The sequence below is a fragment of the Neopsephotus bourkii genome, unplaced genomic scaffold (genome assembly GCF_033783945.1).
Source record: "Neopsephotus bourkii isolate Nb327-2 ecotype Australia unplaced genomic scaffold, CSIRO-AGI_Nbou_v1 NB_1139, whole genome shotgun sequence".
NCBI lineage: Eukaryota > Metazoa > Chordata > Aves > Psittaciformes > Psittacidae > Neopsephotus > Neopsephotus bourkii.
In genome coordinates, this window is record NW_026901625.1 from 239,139 (window position 1) to 255,600 (window position 16,462).

General features: G+C 44.5%; 2 protein-coding genes across 4 annotated transcripts in view; both read left to right on the top strand.

The window, feature by feature from the left end:
- The first annotated feature begins 143 nt into the window (after positions 1-143).
- Positions 144-2,768, top strand: BCAS2 (BCAS2 pre-mRNA processing factor). The gene is made up of 7 exons (XM_061362780.1): positions 144-268; positions 346-438; positions 522-592; positions 688-849; positions 1,294-1,344; positions 1,752-1,832; positions 2,342-2,768. The coding sequence occupies exons 1-7, from the start codon at positions 176-178 to the stop codon at positions 2,469-2,471; spliced, it is 681 nt and encodes a 226-aa protein (XP_061218764.1). The 5' UTR covers positions 144-175; the 3' UTR covers positions 2,472-2,768.
- Positions 2,769-3,878: 1,110 nt separating this feature from the next.
- The window catches only part of TRIM33 (tripartite motif containing 33), a 29,913-nt gene continuing 17,329 nt past the window's right edge, over positions 3,879-16,462 (top strand). Inside the window, exons 1-4 of one of the 3 annotated variants that reach the window (XM_061362783.1) lie at positions 3,879-4,391; positions 12,112-12,230; positions 12,332-12,479; positions 14,729-14,861. In XM_061362783.1, coding sequence (XP_061218767.1) covers positions 3,953-4,391; positions 12,112-12,230; positions 12,332-12,479; positions 14,729-14,861 — 839 coding nt within the window. In that variant the 5' untranslated portion in view covers positions 3,879-3,952. The remainder of the gene's footprint in view (positions 4,392-12,111; positions 12,231-12,331; positions 12,480-14,728; positions 14,862-16,462) is intronic. The other 2 variants (XM_061362781.1, XM_061362782.1) reach the window with 2 other exon arrangements.

Genomic DNA, 16,462 nt, shown 5'->3' on the forward strand with positions numbered 1-16,462 from the left:
TGGGAAAGGGCTGTGACCGGGAGGGGCGGGGCTATGACAGGGAGGAGCGGGGGCCAGAGCGGGAGGTGGCCCTGGGAGGGGCGGGGTCTCGGGCAGCAAGGGGAGGGGCCGCGTGTGCTGCGAGGTGCCGTAGCTGAGGTGAAACGCGCAGGCGCAGTACGGGCCTGGGCGCACCATGGCGGGCCCGGGGCTGGTGGCGGGGGATGTTGTGGTGGATGCGCTGCCCTACTTCGACCAGGGCTATGAGGCGCCGGGCGTCCGGGAGGCGGTGAGTGTGGGTCGGGCCGGGGAGGCGGGACTGGGCTGGACCGGGAGCCGAGGTGCGTGACGCCTTGTGTGCGCTAGGCCGCGGCGCTAGTGGAGGAGGAGACGCGGCGGTACCGGCCCACCAAGAACTACCTCAGCTACCTGCCGGCGCACGACTTCAGCGCCTTCGAGGTGAGGTGGACCGAGCTCCCCCACTTTCCTGCCTGTTCCCCGGGCTGGGCTCCCCCCGCCACCTCACCCGCGCCTTCCCGCAGACCGAGATCATGCGGAACGAGTTCGAGCGCCTGGCGGCCCGACAGCCCCTGGAGCTGCTTAGCATGAAAAGGTAAACGGGGTGGCCCCAGGGCCGGGGAGCACCGGCCCGAGAGCGGAGCCTCCCGCGCCCCGTCCTGAGGGAGGCGGGCGGTTGGTCTGTTGCAGGTACGAGCTGCCGGCGCCGTCCTCCGGGCAGAAGAACGACATCACGGCGTGGCAGGAGTGCGTGAACAACTCCATGGCGCAGCTGGAGCACCAGGCCGTGCGCATCGAGAACCTGGAGCTCATGTCGCAGCACGGCTGTAATGCCTGGAAGGTGTACAACGAGTAAGGCTTTGCGGGACCTCGCTGAAGTTCTGGCTTCAGCTTCTGTGTGGTTGAGGTGTTTCCCTGTGTACATCAGTGGGGATCTTCAGAACATACCACAAAATCCCAGACTTGTTTGGGTTGGTCGGGAACTTAAAGCTCATCCAGTTCCAGCCTCTTTCCACAGGCAGGGACATCTTTCACTAGAGCAGGTTGCTCCAAGCCCTGTCCAGCCTGGCCTTGAGCACTGCCAGGGATGGGGTAGCCACAGTCACAGGTTCTGGACTCACTCCTGCAGGACCACATCTTTCATATGTTGGGGGCCCCAAGGAGTGAGCAGCACAGACTGTACTGAGAACAAGTTGTCTGGTGTTTGCACTGAGGTGGCTTTTTGTGTCTTACTTAAATGGGTCAGATGCAGCAATTGTATGTGTTCCTAACACTTTGCTTCCATTCTGCTCTTAGACATCTGGTTCATATGATAGAACAAGCCCAGAAAGAGCTTCAGAAGTTGAGGTAATTTTTTTCTACATTTTTCAGAATGAAGTTGGAAGGAAAGTGAGCCCCTTCCCCTAGGCTGTGCAAGGTTTGCGTGTGTGCTGCTGCCATGGTCACAGGAAAAGAGACCCAGTAACAACAGTAATTAACAGATCTGACCCTGCCGTCCTCAAGCAGTAGGCTTGAATGTTGGAAGTTTTGCTTGTAGTACAGCGGAGGTTTTGTGTCTGTGGTATTATTGTTTCTGTCTGTCTGTCTGTCTCAGGGTTCTGTACTGGGATTTGTCTATCTATCTGTTGCAGTTACAGCCCTGGCTACACAAATGTTTTATGATAGTACTTCTAGAGACCAGGTGTATTTTGAAATTAGAAATTACAGCTTGTAAATAAAGGAGATAAAAAGAAATCCATCTTTTTTCTCCCCAGGAAAAACATTCAGGATCTGAACTGGCAACGAAAGAACATGCAACTCACAGCTGGGGCCAAGCTCCGAGAAATGGAATCCACGTGAGTATCTCCAGTTCTCTGTTAAACCTTCCATAAGTAAAGCTTCTGCCTGGAATTCTTCCATGCAGAGCATTTGTGATCTTTCCATACTGCTGTGGGATGTTACCGTGGGAAAACTGCTCATTGCTTTGGACAAGGGGTTTGTCATTCAGGTCTGCGTAATAATTACTACGGTTGAGTGAATCAGTGAGCAACAGATGTGGAAGGAGGGCGCATCAGCTCCTTCAGAGTGCCTAAACTGTTTTTTAAACTCTTTAAATACTGACAGTCAATGGGTTTGATTCTGGTAAACCTCTGCAAAACAAAATTTTGACAGGGTTAAAACCTACATTTTGTCACTTTGGTTGTTCAAACCACCATTGCTACTGACAGATGTTTATCATGTGTTGAGAAAAACACTGCATTATTCCACGTCTTTGTGCTTTGTGGAGCAATAATTGTCTCTTTATTTTAAAGCAGAGGATGGCTACATAAAACTTAAAGGCTTTTCAATTTCTTCTCCCTTCCAGATGGGTGTCTCTTGTCAGTAAAAACTATGAGATTGAACGAACCATTGTGCAGCTGGAAAATGAAATCTCACAAATCAAACAGCAGCATGGTGAGGCGAACAAGGAGAACATCCAGCAAGACTTCCAGTGACTTCACCCTTGGTGTCTCACTGCAGCATGTGTTAACACAAAAACCTTTGGAGATGCTGTGTCTTTGTAGACATCGTGAGTTGCAGTTGTGTGCAGTTATTTTCATTGTTTCTTTTTTTCATTTCTAGGACTCAAAATGCTCTGTTCAAATGTGTTATGTGCATAGTTAAATGTATTTTAACTGGTTTGTGAATTGTTTCACTTTTAAATACCAAATGTAGGAGCTCTTAAAGAAAAGCCTTTTCATGATTTTACATTTTCCCCTATGCCGTTAATAAACACGGTTTTGCTATCTGTATGGCTCTTGCCTCATGTTCAAAAGCCAGCCTGCGAGCAGTCCGCAGGGTAAGCCTTGTCCACTGAACCCACTGACTGGCCCTGCATGGCTGGTGTGTGTGTGAACTTGAACCCAGTGTGGGAGACTGAGCCTGGGAGGAGGCTGCTGCTGTTACAGTATTTGAAACTGACCCATGCCAGCCTGCGAGAGAGGCTAGGACAGGGTGTACAGCATTGCACAGGTACTTGTTTGTGTGTGTGAGGGGTCTCAGTCGGACTGTGCCATGCCTAAGGGATTTTCATGGAATCACAGCCTGGTTTGGGTTGAAGGGGCCTTAAAGCTCCTCCAGCTCCAACCCCTGCCCCGGGCAGGGACCCCTTCCACTGGAGCAGCTTGCTCCAAGCCCCTGTGTCCAACCTGGCCTTGAGCACTGCCAGGGATGGGGCAGCCACAGCTTCTCTGGGCACCCTGTGCCAGCGCCTCAGCACCCTCACAGGGAAGAGCTTCTGCCTAAGAGCTCAGCTCAGTCTCCCCTCTGGCAGGTTCAAGCCATTCCCCTTGTCTTACTTTGCTGTCGCTTCACACCCCTTTTCCCACGGGGTTTTGTGCCCCGTGCTACACGGCTGTCACGGGAACCCTCGTTAAGTTCTCACGTGTATTTCTCACCCTTCACCAAAGCCAGCCACGGCGCACTGCCCGCAGTTCTTACAGCACGGTAACACCCGCGTTCTCCGCTGATCCCGGTGCTCCACCGCCATCAGCTGCAGGGTCACAACTCCCGTCTTTGGGATGCTCACTGCGGACAGAGGGCTCCTCGCCAAGCTCTGCTGCTTCTTCCTCTGTGGGAGCGGGTGGGTGATGGGGGACACGGCCCCTCCCGCCCGCCGTGTCCCCACCGCTGCCTCCGCACCGGGCAGCCTCCGGGCTCTAAGCTCCGCCCCTAGCTCTAAAGCCTCCTCTTTCGATTGGCTTGAAGGCCTCTGACACGGACCAATGGGAGATAAATCCTGAGACGCGGTGACGGGCCCGCCCAGCGTCACGACTCGTACTTTCCGGGCCCTTCCCGCCCCACCCACACTCGCTGGCGGAGCACGCGCCGCTGCGCACGGCCTCCCTGGCCCCGCCTCCATTGCGTGAGGCGCGCGCACGACGCGTCGTGACGCCGTACGTGAGCGGAGCGGGGAGCTGGGTTCAAAGGAGGAAACATGGCGGAAAACAAAGGAGGCGGCGGCGGCGGGGAGGGGGCTGCCGAGGCCGGGCCGGGCGGCGGCGGCGGCGTGGAGCCCGCGGCCGCCTCCCCCTCGGCCGCCCTGCCGCCTGAGGAGCGGGAGAGTCCCGGGGCGGCGGCAGCGGTGGAGCGCGGTCTCGGGGAAGCCGAGGCCGAGGCAGCAGCCGCGGCGGCGGGGCCCGCTGTCGTTCCAGGGCCTGGCCCCAGCCCGGTTCCTCCGCTGACACCGGCGGCGCCGGGGCCGTTCTCGCTGCTGGACACATGCGCCGTCTGCGCGCAGAGCCTGCAGAGCCGGCGGGAGGCCGAGCCGAAGCTGCTGCCCTGTCTGCACTCCTTCTGCCGGCGCTGCCTGCCCGAGCCCGAGCGGCAGCTCAGCGTGCCTGTGCCCGGCGGGGCGAACGGCGACATCCAGCAAGGTGAGTGCGGGGGAAGCCGGCAGCGCTGGCGGCTTCTTCGGGAGGTTCCTCTGCGTTGCTCGCAGGTTCTTGTCTCTGGCATCGAGCGAACTTCAGCTTTTCTGGGCTTGAGCCCGCAGTTTGCCCCGGCCTTGTTTGACAGCTCTACCGACAGAGCTTGTGTCGGTGCCCGCCGTTGCTGCTGCTCCTGCTCTGATCCTCCGGGATCTCTCTTACCACGCCCATCAGCAGTTTGCGCCGTGTTTGTAAGCGACGGCTGAAACTTGTGAGGTTTTGGAATTACATCGTGAATTGCCTTGTACGTTGTGTTCTGGATTTCAGGGGTGCTCCAGCAGAGGCGTGTCTGTGAGGGAGTGTTCGGCTGGTCAGTACTCGAGGAAAAATACTGTCGGAGTGAGGTGTAGCTCACTGTTGTTGCAGTATGACATGGCTTGCTTGGCAGTGGTGTGTGGAGTACACTTGCTTTCAGTTTCGTGTGTCCTGTGGTCCGAGTTAAACCACTGCAGTGCTGTTTGTCACTTGTCTTGATGTGCCTGTGTACTCTACGCATGTATAACTCCTGTGCCGTGGAACGAGTGTAAACTGCTCCTTCCAAGTGTGTGTATTGAAATCACAGCTTGATTTTTCCCCCTTTTTTTTTAAACCGTTCAGAGATAGATTTGAAGAGCTTCTGAAGCTCTTCATAGAGCAACTCCCATGGTGTGGTCTGCAGACCAAATTAGGGCCTTGGGAAGTGGTTTTGCAGCTCTTAATTGGGCCTTGTGGTCAGTGAGACCTTGTTTGGCGACATCTTTCTGGGTTTAGCAAGGACTTGAGCCTTTCCAGTGTTGCATAGTGAGATAATTAGCCTGGCTTGATAGTACTGCTTTCATCCAGAGTGTCCAGAAACAGTTCATCTAGGATGTCGTCTTTGAAAGTCCATTGCTTTTAAAAAGCTGGTGAATTCAATGTAGCTGATAAATGCAGTAACTAAAGCACTTGGTCTTGTGACCCCTGTTAAGTTCCAGATTTTATATTTTGCATTATAGATGCAAATGAAAGATACAGAACTTGAAGCTAAATTGATTTTATGGCCATCAGCAGAATTATCTGCATCTTGCTGTGTCTGTCAGGATACAAGTGTAGAAACAACACAAAGCCTTAGGTTCTGAAGTATGTGTAAACTGGAGTTTCACTTCTTGTTACATGTATCTTAATGCTTTAATCTGTTCTTTGAAGTAAGAATTCCCCTTTGGGTTGGTGCATCAAAACTTTTGGATGATGTGAGCATCATGGGCGTCTTTGCTCCAGGAAACTACGCGTGTAGAGACATGTGTGATCCATCACGGTGGTACAGATGCACGTTATGCACAAAATGCATGCATGTTTGCATGCACAAATGCATTAGCCCAGCAGGTCACTTAAGAACAAGGCATTGACCAGACAGAAGATGCAGGTTTGTGGACAGTGCTTGCCACTTGTTGTAAATGGAATCAGTTAAATGGCTTGAAGTGCTTACCAGTCAGTCAGGTCCAAAATGAGCATTCTCAGCATCCAGAGAAGTACTACATTGCTTAATCCTACAGATTCCTTCCCTGCTGTCATGAGTTTTGATGGTCATGATGTGTTGCTTCCACTTCTACTGCTTCTCTAGTCTACTTAACCACGAGCAGGTATTTTTTCACAAAGGAAGAATTAATGAGAAGTGGTACCTGTAGCTATACCTGGAACAGGTTACACTTAACTGCAGGCTCTCAGTTCTTGTTTATTTGCTGTACTACTCTATATGCATTTAAATTTGCCATTTTTACTGTCTACACCTAGATAACATAATTACAAGTGCTATGGAAAAAACAGGGGTTTCTTTTGTCATTTTCCTGGTTTCTTTGTTAGTTATCTTTAGATTTTGCTCTGTAAGAGTTGTCAGTATTAACAGTAATAGGTATGTGTATTGATTGGGTAATAACTGTGGAAGGCACTTACCAGGAGTTGAGTGCAACCTCAGTACATACAGAACAGTTCTGTGTCCTCTCCTAGTGAAAACATGCTGCTGCTCTTGGGGAAAACAGAAGGATGCTTGAAGGCGGGAGTTTGTGGTCTATATCAGCATCTCTTCTCCTATCCTGTTGCCACTCCCTTGAGAGACACTGCTAATGAAGACAGAAGAATGTTCTGAATTCCCAAAATCTTAAGAAACTGACTAAAATTTAAAACCACAACCTCAAGTTGTGGCTGGCTCTGTTATAGAGGAGTCACTGGTGGGTTCGTACCTATTGCACTAGTGACAGATTGTTTTGGCTGTTGTTTATGTTGGGGGGGGGGAAGTGTTTTGTTTCATGTATTTAAAGCATACTTTTATGACACTTGTTACACATAAAAAATAACATCTCGTATGCAGCTTAATGACTTTCTAAGTCATTGGAATGTGTGTTTATTTGGTGGATAGCTGATTGCTTAATGCGTAGTGTTTCAGCCGTCCAGAGTGAACAGGTTACAAGAAAATGCCACCTTCTGTTTTTATCATAGTGTTCTGAAAAAGGCTTACTTTGAAGTTAGAGATTTCAGACTGTTACAGATCCCACAAACCACCTTGTTCTGCACCCACCGCTGCAGCTGCTCCTGGGAAGAGACTTGTTTGGAGGTTTCACTGCCTCACTGAGATATTTACAATCTCTCATAAGAAGGTTATCTCAACAGAGGGAATGTGTGGCCCTCCCAGCTCCCTGAGAATGGCACAATCTGCATTAGGCTAAAAAAGAGCTGGAGGATGCTTTTGTGGAGCCTAAGGGAAACCTCTGCAACTTAATGTGCATGTATGTATAATTTGAGGAACAATCCATTTACCACTGAGTGCTGTAATACCTAGTATCATAAATTATTTTGATAGCTGAATTCAGCTCCTATACCCACTGTTTGTGTATTTAGAAACCATGTATTAATCACACCTTAAATTATGCAGGAAGTAGTTTTAATTTGCTTTGGGAGGGGGACCTAAAACCAGTATGATGGTTGGGAGAGTGTGACATAGCACTTAAACTGAATTCAGTTGTAGTTACTGTATTTTCAGTCTTGAAAGCTGAAAACTCCAGCATCAAATAGACTGCTTTAAGCTGTCTCAGTGCAGACCATCTTGGGTTTAGGAAATCTTAGCATACATCACCTGAATTTTCTTGGTTCTTTGGCTTTCTCCTGTGTTGATGAGTGAGGGTCATGGATTTATATCTGCTGGAGCCCAGCAAAGGCCAAGTCCTGAGAAATGTTGAGTTCATCTGGGCTTATTAAAATCTTGGTCTGAAACTTAAATTTTGTTCTAAATGTAATTTCAGTGTATTTTAAAAGGATGCTTTTGTCTGGTAACATTCTGGAGCGCGTGTCATTTTTATATTAATAGATGTCTGTGACTGTTATAAATTGGTTTTCCTTAATAAATATAGCGTGTTGTCAGGTCAATGCATGACATTTGTGATACAAGCAAGGGTTGTTTGTCAAAAGCAGAAGTGGACATAGGAATGTACCTTCAAAGCAGTTATTTTTCTTCCAAATGTATTTATATTCTGATAGATTTCAGTGGGATTGTGTCGCTTACCTGACCTGGGAGAGTTTATTTCAAGGTCTAACTCCTGATGCTAGAAAAGGGTGGTTAATGTATGGCTATACAGAAGAGTATTTGAACCCTTACATTTCCGTGAGAAGTAAATATTATGCATGTGTAATAACTACTATTGGTGCTCTCAGCCAGTAAATGAAACCTGGCAGAGATTCGTTCCTTGGAGGGCTGCAAACATGCCAAGTCGGAACTTCAGACGGAAGTTTGGGTTATTAAATAGCATGAGTGCTTGCAAATATTTCCTGCACTGGGAAGCTTTATCATTACAATAGTGTAAATGTCTGCAAGGATGAAGCCTCTTTGGCAGGCTTTGGAAACTCCAGGAGGGAGGAATGGCTCATGATACGAGAAGGTGGCAAGTGAAACCTGCGTCTCTTTGAGTGGGGTTAGCAATGCAAGGCAGGCTTTTCTTACCTACTGAATTGGTGGTGCTCAAACTAAATCTCTGGGTAAGAAATTATTCCTGCTCTCACTGAAATCAGCCTCACGTAGGGTTAGAGGAGAGAAACAAAACTTGATTTATGCTATGTGCAGCAGATGAGGGGCAGTAAACGTGATTGAGAATGCTTTTGCTGTTCTGGATAAAGTCTGAAGAAGTGTGCAACAAAAAGTAAAATCTGATTTGAACTGCATGATTGACTGGGAATAGGATGTAATTCACAGTGTGACTGAAATGGCAGGGAAGGTAAAATGTGGTACATACAGCTGTGTATGTCAAGTGTGGTGTGTTTGTGCTCGTGGTTATTACATGTCTTATTATGAGGTTTGTGATTAAACAAGTAGAAAAACTGGTGATGTGAGTCCTCCTCAGTGCAGTGTAAGAAGCTCAAGTCCACTCCTTACCTGCAGCTCTTGTAAAACAGTTCCTTACGTTCTGTGGCCTTTTAGGTCCAAAGGCTGATTGTTCTTGGATTTCTTCATGAAAGTAATACTCACAAGAGCAGCTGTGGATGGTGAAGTTTGGGAGGGGGGGGTTGGTGTTTTTTTTTTCCTTTTTGGCACCTGAAGTATAACTCTGTTCCTGGAGTTAATGCTGATGAAGGTATTTTGATGCCAGTGTACTGTAAATCAGATGGGAACTGATGTTCAGAACAGACCCGCCGAGTTCCACATCATGTGGTCAATACTTACTGTATCTCCTAATATTTTTGCCAGGGAAGAAGCATTTCTACTTTATGGCTAAGTAAAACCGAGTTGTGTGGGATTTGAAATGGGAAGTGTGAAAGAACCTTGACAATTCTCAACTCTTCAGTGCTGCTGTTAACCTCTTGAGTGTTGATGTATATGGCTTTGTATTATTTTGAAGCCATGGGATGTCTTTACGGTAATAGTTTGGATTGGGGAGATCATAAACCAGTCTGAGCTTCCTATTTTCTATGAATGTGTCTAATTCTAGTTCAACTTCGATTGATCTTTTAAGAATAGGGTTGGGTTTTTTTTCTGTGTGCTATCGGATGCATTCTTTGGATGTAGGTACATGCCCTTTCTGAAAGCGGAGTTACAGTGGAAATGTGTGTACTAGGGCTAAATACATTTGTGTTGGTGTGGGTGGTTGGTTTGGTTTTGTTTGGTTTTTATCAGTATTAAGCTTCTAATTTAAATGGGTGCAGAAAACCAGTGCAGTAAGTTCTGCTGCGGGATGATATTTGTGCTTCATTTCGATTTTCTTACATAAGAAGTATTTCGGGATGAAACTGGCAATGAAACCTCGTTTTTCTAGTAAGTTATATAAACATTTGAGCCATAGCTTGTCCTAAAATGCATTCTCATGAAATCCTTACCATAACCTTCATTAGATGGCAAATGACCTCCAGTTTTGTCAGGTAAGGATTTCTTTCTGGTTTTCTTCTATGTGTGTGTTATTTCAGCATGATCTTTATCTACTTTTCTCTTTCCCCTAGCAAAATTAGCCACATCTGTATCTTTTCTATCTGGTTTCTAGTAAAAATGGTGCTGCATTAATTTGGCTTATATTAGATTCAAAGAGCAGGACATGAGTATGTGTTGCTCATATAATACTGGAAAGCTACTTTGGAAATAATTGAGGTCATTGAGATGTGAAAATGAAGTGTATATGCTGAATAAGAATTGCAAGACCTCATCTTCGGGTTATGATGTATTGAGATATGTGCAGAATGCCAGTGGGTACCTGATGTGCAAAGTGTGCTTGAATATGGAGTTGCAGAATGTGGATGTTTGACTGTCAGCAGTGTTTGTGGACTCCCTGTTCCCTGTGTCCTTCCAGAGAGATGCAGTGGTTGAGGTAGAATTACCCATGGTCCGAATCCAGCCCACGGGCTGCCAGTTGTGTTGCTCTTCTGACATTAAAAGTCTTGAATTTATTCAAGCTTTTAATGATTTGTCTCGTTTAAAAATGAAATCCAAACCTGTCTTACAGGAAGTGCTTTGCTTTGGTGGAGTTTGACTTTGCTTTGTGTAAAGATTATAGATCTTGGATGTTTTTGTGCTTCCTGCAGGATTTTTGTATGATTAGCCCAAGACAGCACTAAAAATTAGATTTAACTGTGGCCTGGTTTTAGATGGAGCATTTTAATGGTTAGAAACTTCTGGCCTGTAAGTACATGCACATCAGCAGATAGGTGACTTTCATTATAGTATTCCCTAAAGAATGTTGTCTCTCAGTAGTAAGAAAACCTCAAGGCTCTGCATATGTGGAAGCTTCATTGTATATGTGAAAGCTTTTGTACATGCAGGTACTAGAACACTGGCTATTTTTCACGTCCTGTGCTCGAAGCATGTTTGGTTTGATGATACAGGGACTTCTTACCTGGATTCATATTGCTCTGCAGTGAATCTTGTGTGTTCTTAAGCCATTGTTAATTTTAGCACTTGAAAAAATTAACTCATTTACTACTAATGTAATTAATCTCCCTGAAATAAGTCCTGCTGTTTTAACTGCATATTCACAAAGGAGTTGAGCATCATTTAATTACACTTACTTTCCAAAGTCATTTCATGTGTCTCTGTGTATAAAAATACCCAATTGTTTTGAAAGCTTCTCCTTGAAAATGGTGATGACAATGAAGTTGTATAGCAACTTGATTTAAGACTAGGTGTTAACCACTACCTCAGAGGTAACTTAGGTTTTCAAACTTTTAATGTCTGTTGTTCACAAAACATCTCTAAATATCAGTTTGGATCATGTAGCAGCTTCTTTAGTGCTCCACTGAAGACTTAAAGCTCTAGTTTAGCAATTAAAGAGGATAACAAAGCCGGATACTGGAAAGGAACTAGTCTCATTATACCCGGTGTTAAAGCTATGTGTGTGCGCTTATATCTATAAGTGCAAAGTGTTGTGTGTGCTGCAGAAAGGTAGGTGTAGTTGGCATGAGAGTAATTTTTGCTGTCAAATGGTGGCTTTTGGTATTTGCCTTCCCTGCAAAACACTACTTGGAAAATCCCCTGTAACCTTCAGGTAGTTGGTCTTACTCATCTGCATCCCTCTCCTAATGCTTGTCTTGAGACAGACTGCACAGTAGATGGTTGTAAAAATTAATTAACATGTGTCTTGAGTTTATCAAACTAAAATGGGGGGAAATGAGGATATTTGTTTGGGGGGAGCAAATGACTGGGCTAAAAATATGTGGTTTATGCATATTTTGGGGGGAAGAAAAATATACTCAGTAGTAAAACCTGAGTATGATGTAGAAATTGCCACACCCTCATCTTAGGAAATGGAGCCTCTTCTGAAGAGAGGTGCATGTGGTTTGTGGGGGTTTTCTTGTTCATGGTTTGTTGTTGTTGGGGTGCTTTTTAGGAGAAACTGTTACCTGTAGGTAATGGCTGCTTTTAAGGGTAGTGTCAACTGTGCAATCTGTTCATTTATCAGAGTCAACCAGGTTGGAAAAGACCTCTAAGCTCATCAAATCCAACCATTCCCCAGCACTGCCAAGGCCACCACAAAGCCACAGCACTGAGGGCCTCATCTACATGGTACGTGAACACTTCCAGGGATAGTGATTCCACTGCTTCCCTGGGAAGCCTGTTCCAATTTAGCCAAGTGAAATGAGCAGTCCGAGGGTTCTGTTTTCATTCTTATGATCTTTTGATTCTGGGAGTGTTCTTTTTTTATGGTCTTTATCTTAAAATTGGGAAACACTTTCTGTCTTGCAGTTGGTGTCATCAGATGTCCCATATGCCGCCAAGAATGCAGACAGATAGATCTGGTGGATAACTACTTTGTAAAAGACACATCAGAAGCACCGAGCAGCTCTGATGAGAAGTCGGAACAGGTATGGCACTTTCCTGCTTGCTGGAATTTGCTTGCTGGCTTTGTCTATACATGTTAACGCTTTCCAGGAAAATGATGGTAACTGCCTGTTTCCCTTCACAGGTGTGTACAAGCTGTGAAGATAATGCTAGTGCTGTTGGATTTTGTGTAGAGTGTGGGGAATGGTTATGCAAGACTTGCATAGAAGCCCATCAGCGAGTAAAATTTACTAAAGATCATATGATCAGAAAAAAAGAGGATGTTTCTTCAGGTGAGTGTGTGGGTATCACTGCAGTAAGCTCCTTTTCTTTGGCACGTATAAAAAGAGACAGGATTATTTGGGTAAGAACCAACTGTATGTATGGCTTTCTCCAAAGACTTGGGAAAAGTTTAGTAAAAAGCTCCCAGTGCAGAATTTATAGCTCTAAAAATAGAGGAAAAATGAAATTTAAAACTCAAGTGTGTTATTTACTCACACTTTGTACAGTGTAATGTCCAAAGGAAGAAATATCTTCAGTACAGAAGGAAGAGAATGAGAGAGCAGTCTTTGGAAAGAATTTAGATCTTTGGAAAGAATGTAGATCTATTCTTAATAATCCTTTACTTTAGGAGAATAACTAAATGGAGGATTTAAATCTGGAGAGTACTGACATATCCATTGGCTAAGGAAATTAACCAACTACAGCAAAATGTATAAAGAGCAATTACAGTTCTCCCAGTAGAGAAGTATGCACAGATAAGCTCATAGCCATATTCAGTGTGATGTTACTGTTGTATTGATATTGCTGAGTAAATGTGGAGTTCAAGTGTATTTTAGGTTAGCAAAATTTAATGTGTGAAGTGTGTGCACTTTGGTTAGAAGTACAGCTTTATAGAACTTCTTAAACTGTTATTTGACTCTGTATTGTTTATAACCTGCTGAGGTAATGTGGAAAACATTCCCAAAGCAGGTAAAAGGAAGCTGGATTTTGGCTTAGAAGGTGTTACTTGTAAATGGGATTTAGATTTAAAAGCCCGTAGGTTCTACGCAAGCTGAATGTACATGAAGACTGATCTTATTGAGGAGGAGAGATCTTCACATTCTGCTCTCTCTGTCTCTCCATTTAGAATTAAGATCCTTATGATTGTTTCATTGTGCCATATCAAAAGGGTAACTGCTTTGCTTTCTGCCAACTCTCATCAAAATCAGATTAATAGTTAAAGTTTGCTGTTGAGCTTAGTTCTTTTAGACAATGATCGTATTTCACTTGCTCTGTAAAAAAACTTCGTTTCTGGAGAGGTTTCTCTGTATGTCTTATTGGGTGTTGTTCAAGAAGAAGTATTATCTGTTTAAGTTTAAACTTATTAATCCTACTACATGAGAAGCGCCTACGGTGAAATCCAAGTATAGGGCCCTGCAAAGACTTACTGATGTTCCTCATTAGGAGTGCTATATTGTGACTGTCAAGGTGATACTGTAGCTCTGCTTCCCCTTCACTAAACCTGAGGCAGAAGTGCCAAAAATTGGCTGTTGCAATAAAATAAACCTTGTATCAGAAATGTAAGTTGGTGTTTGTGGGAAGCCAGCCTGGAGCTGGTGTGCTAGTGTATGGCAAGAATGTAGCTTTCATTTGACCTGACCTAGTGATCCTTAGTAACTGTCTTGACTGTGGGGGATGGCAATCATTATTTTCTTGGAGGAGCTTGTTCCTTCTTTCCTATAAGAACCAAAGATACACCCTGGAGACTTTGAATTCCTATTACTGAGTGTCAGCTGTAGATTCATGAGCTCTCTTTTCTTTACAGTAACTTGCATGATATAACAAGCTTCAGAAATGTTGGAGACATTCATGTTTAAGACATTTAAGACATTCATGTTTTAAACCTCACCTGCTGTATCTTCCAAAGGCTGCTTTCCTCTGTGCTAAGCTCAGAGTATCCTTAGAAGACCGTGCAGCGCTTCTTTGTAAGCTCAGAACTACTTTTTGACATTATCGTCTATTATTTGCTTAAGTGGAAAAGGGAAGCAGATCAGCTGGAGTTTAAGTAACTCTTAACATGGGCAATGTTTGCTTTGCATTTACCACTTCAGTTGCATTTGACTTAATGAGCTTTATAAAGGGTTTGATGTGACAATTTAGAAAACCTAAGGGTGTTTGACAGTGTAAAAGCTTGTGAAGTTTGATCCATCCTTCAGTGCATCAGGTGAAATTGCACAGTTAAACCGTGATCATGTGTACATGATCCTGGTGTTGTGTACAGGCTTTGCATTCTTACAGGTGCCAGTGTCTTGAGTGGTTGTGATAGGAGAGGAATTTCTCTTTCTCTCTCAATACAATCAAGCAGAAGCAGCTATAAACCGCTGGCACTGTAAATACTTCAATGATAACCTATTAGTGGGAACTTTAGTGTGAGAACAGGTCTATAGTTGTCTTTGTCCACATTCTTGGTTGTTACTGAGCTTGGAAGTGAGTTGTTTTGCTCTTCAGATCGTGTCCGTTTGATTTTTACAATGCAAAACTGGTTTATTTTTAAAAACAGAGGCCGTGGGAGCATCTGGTCAACGTCCTGTTTTCTGTCCTGTCCACAAACAAGAGCAGTTAAAACTTTTCTGTGAAACATGTGACAGGCTGACATGCAGAGACTGTCAGTTACTGGAACACAAAGAACACAGGTACAAATATTACCATGTCTTAATTCCTGTGGTGTGCTTTCTCAGAGGATGAAATGGCATTTTGTGTCCTAAATACTGTTGTATGTACTCTTTGTTGGGCTGAAATGATCCCTTGCAAAGCAGAACCTATGTGGAGTGCTGAAAACTTTGAGCCATCAGTTGGTTGAGCTTCATGAAGTATACTAAGAGCAGATTCAAACCAACATGGGCTGAGGTGATTTGGTGTGATTGTTAACTGGCATTTACCAGTGCTGTCAGGACTTGAATAGAAATTGCTACAGCTCTGAATACTTGATGCTGTAAAGAAGCAGAAAGTGAAATAGTGAGTCATGGATGAGGTAATTTCTTAAAAGGACATCTTTTCTTAGGCACTGGTTGTTCAATTTAGGATATTTTTGTAAAGGTATAAATTTTGCATCGTAGATGAATATATTCTTATGGTATAGAGGGGAAAAATTGCACGGTTTTAGTTTGTTGAACGTTGCCTCACTCCAAGTAAAAAGAAATGCTGGGGTTTGTTTGCAGAGCTTCCTGGTAGAAAAAGGTTGAAACTTCTTAAGATCCATTAAAACTTCCAGCTCTTTAGCAGCTCTGTTGCAGAGTTGTTTGAATGTTTGATAAAGTAGTTTGCTGTGTTATAATAGAGAACCTGGGATTAAATATGTATTTATCAGCCACTGCAGCACTGCTTTTCCCAGTCAATCTGCAAGGGAGATTTCTCTGTCAAAGGGGTTGTCAGTATATTGCAATATTGAATTTAACATCTGTTTTCCAGAGTAGTGTTTGCTCTCATAGACTGCTACAGCAGCCTAATGGAGAGCTTTTACTTCTGAAATGAGTACTGTTAACAGCCTGTTCTTTCATAGGCTTGATCATAAATACCCTGAAAGATGTGTCCAAAAGAGTGTGGTCTCCTAGGATATGTAAACTAACTTATTCTAGTTGGTTTCTTTGCATCTGTTTTGTGCAGGATGCTAACTAACAGATGTATCTTGTTCTACTGACCTGTTCTCTTCCAGTAAGAGAATACTTTGCTATTAACATGCTACCTTGCAGAACATGCTTTTAAAATAAGTTCTGTCTGCAGATGTGAATTACAGATGGTTAGGGTGACTGCTTCATCTGCCATGAAGTACTACTGAGATCTTTATGAAGGTCACTAAATAAAGTGGAAACAAAGATTAGTTTTAATCAGTTTACTTCTTACCTGAAATACCAATAGTTTGCACCAAAGGAGGATGAATTGCCACTTTAGCAGCAATGTGGTCCAGTGTTCAATGCAGAGTTTCAAGTGAAAGAATTGCTGGTACTTCTGTAGAAAGCATAAAGTTTACTTACTGAAGACAAGAAGCGGCAAGTGACCGATAGGAGTCTTGGGGCTTGAGGGGAATCTCTGTATAGTTGAGAAAAAACAGAAGATGAAAACTCTTGGAGCTACTTAAATCCCAATGCCATTTCCAACTTAGGTGTTCTGCTTCTGTTGCAGTGTTCATTTCTCTTGTATGTTGGGAAAATACAACTAATTTCAGTAGTTTCCTTTGATGTAGCTATTTGCACTCTTTTCAGATGAGGTAACGGAAGGTGCCTTTGATATAGAAGCT

Coding starts and splice junctions, on each gene's coding strand:
- BCAS2 (XM_061362780.1), top strand. CDS start 176: ATGGCGGGCCCGGGGCTGGTGGCGGGGGATGTTGTGGTGGATGCGCTG. Junction 1,345..1,751: donor AAAGAGCTTCAGAAGTTGAG/GTAATTTTTTTC, acceptor TTTTCTCCCCAG/GAAAAACATTCAGGATCTGA. Junction 1,833..2,341: donor CTCCGAGAAATGGAATCCAC/GTGAGTATCTCC, acceptor TCTCCCTTCCAG/ATGGGTGTCTCTTGTCAGTA.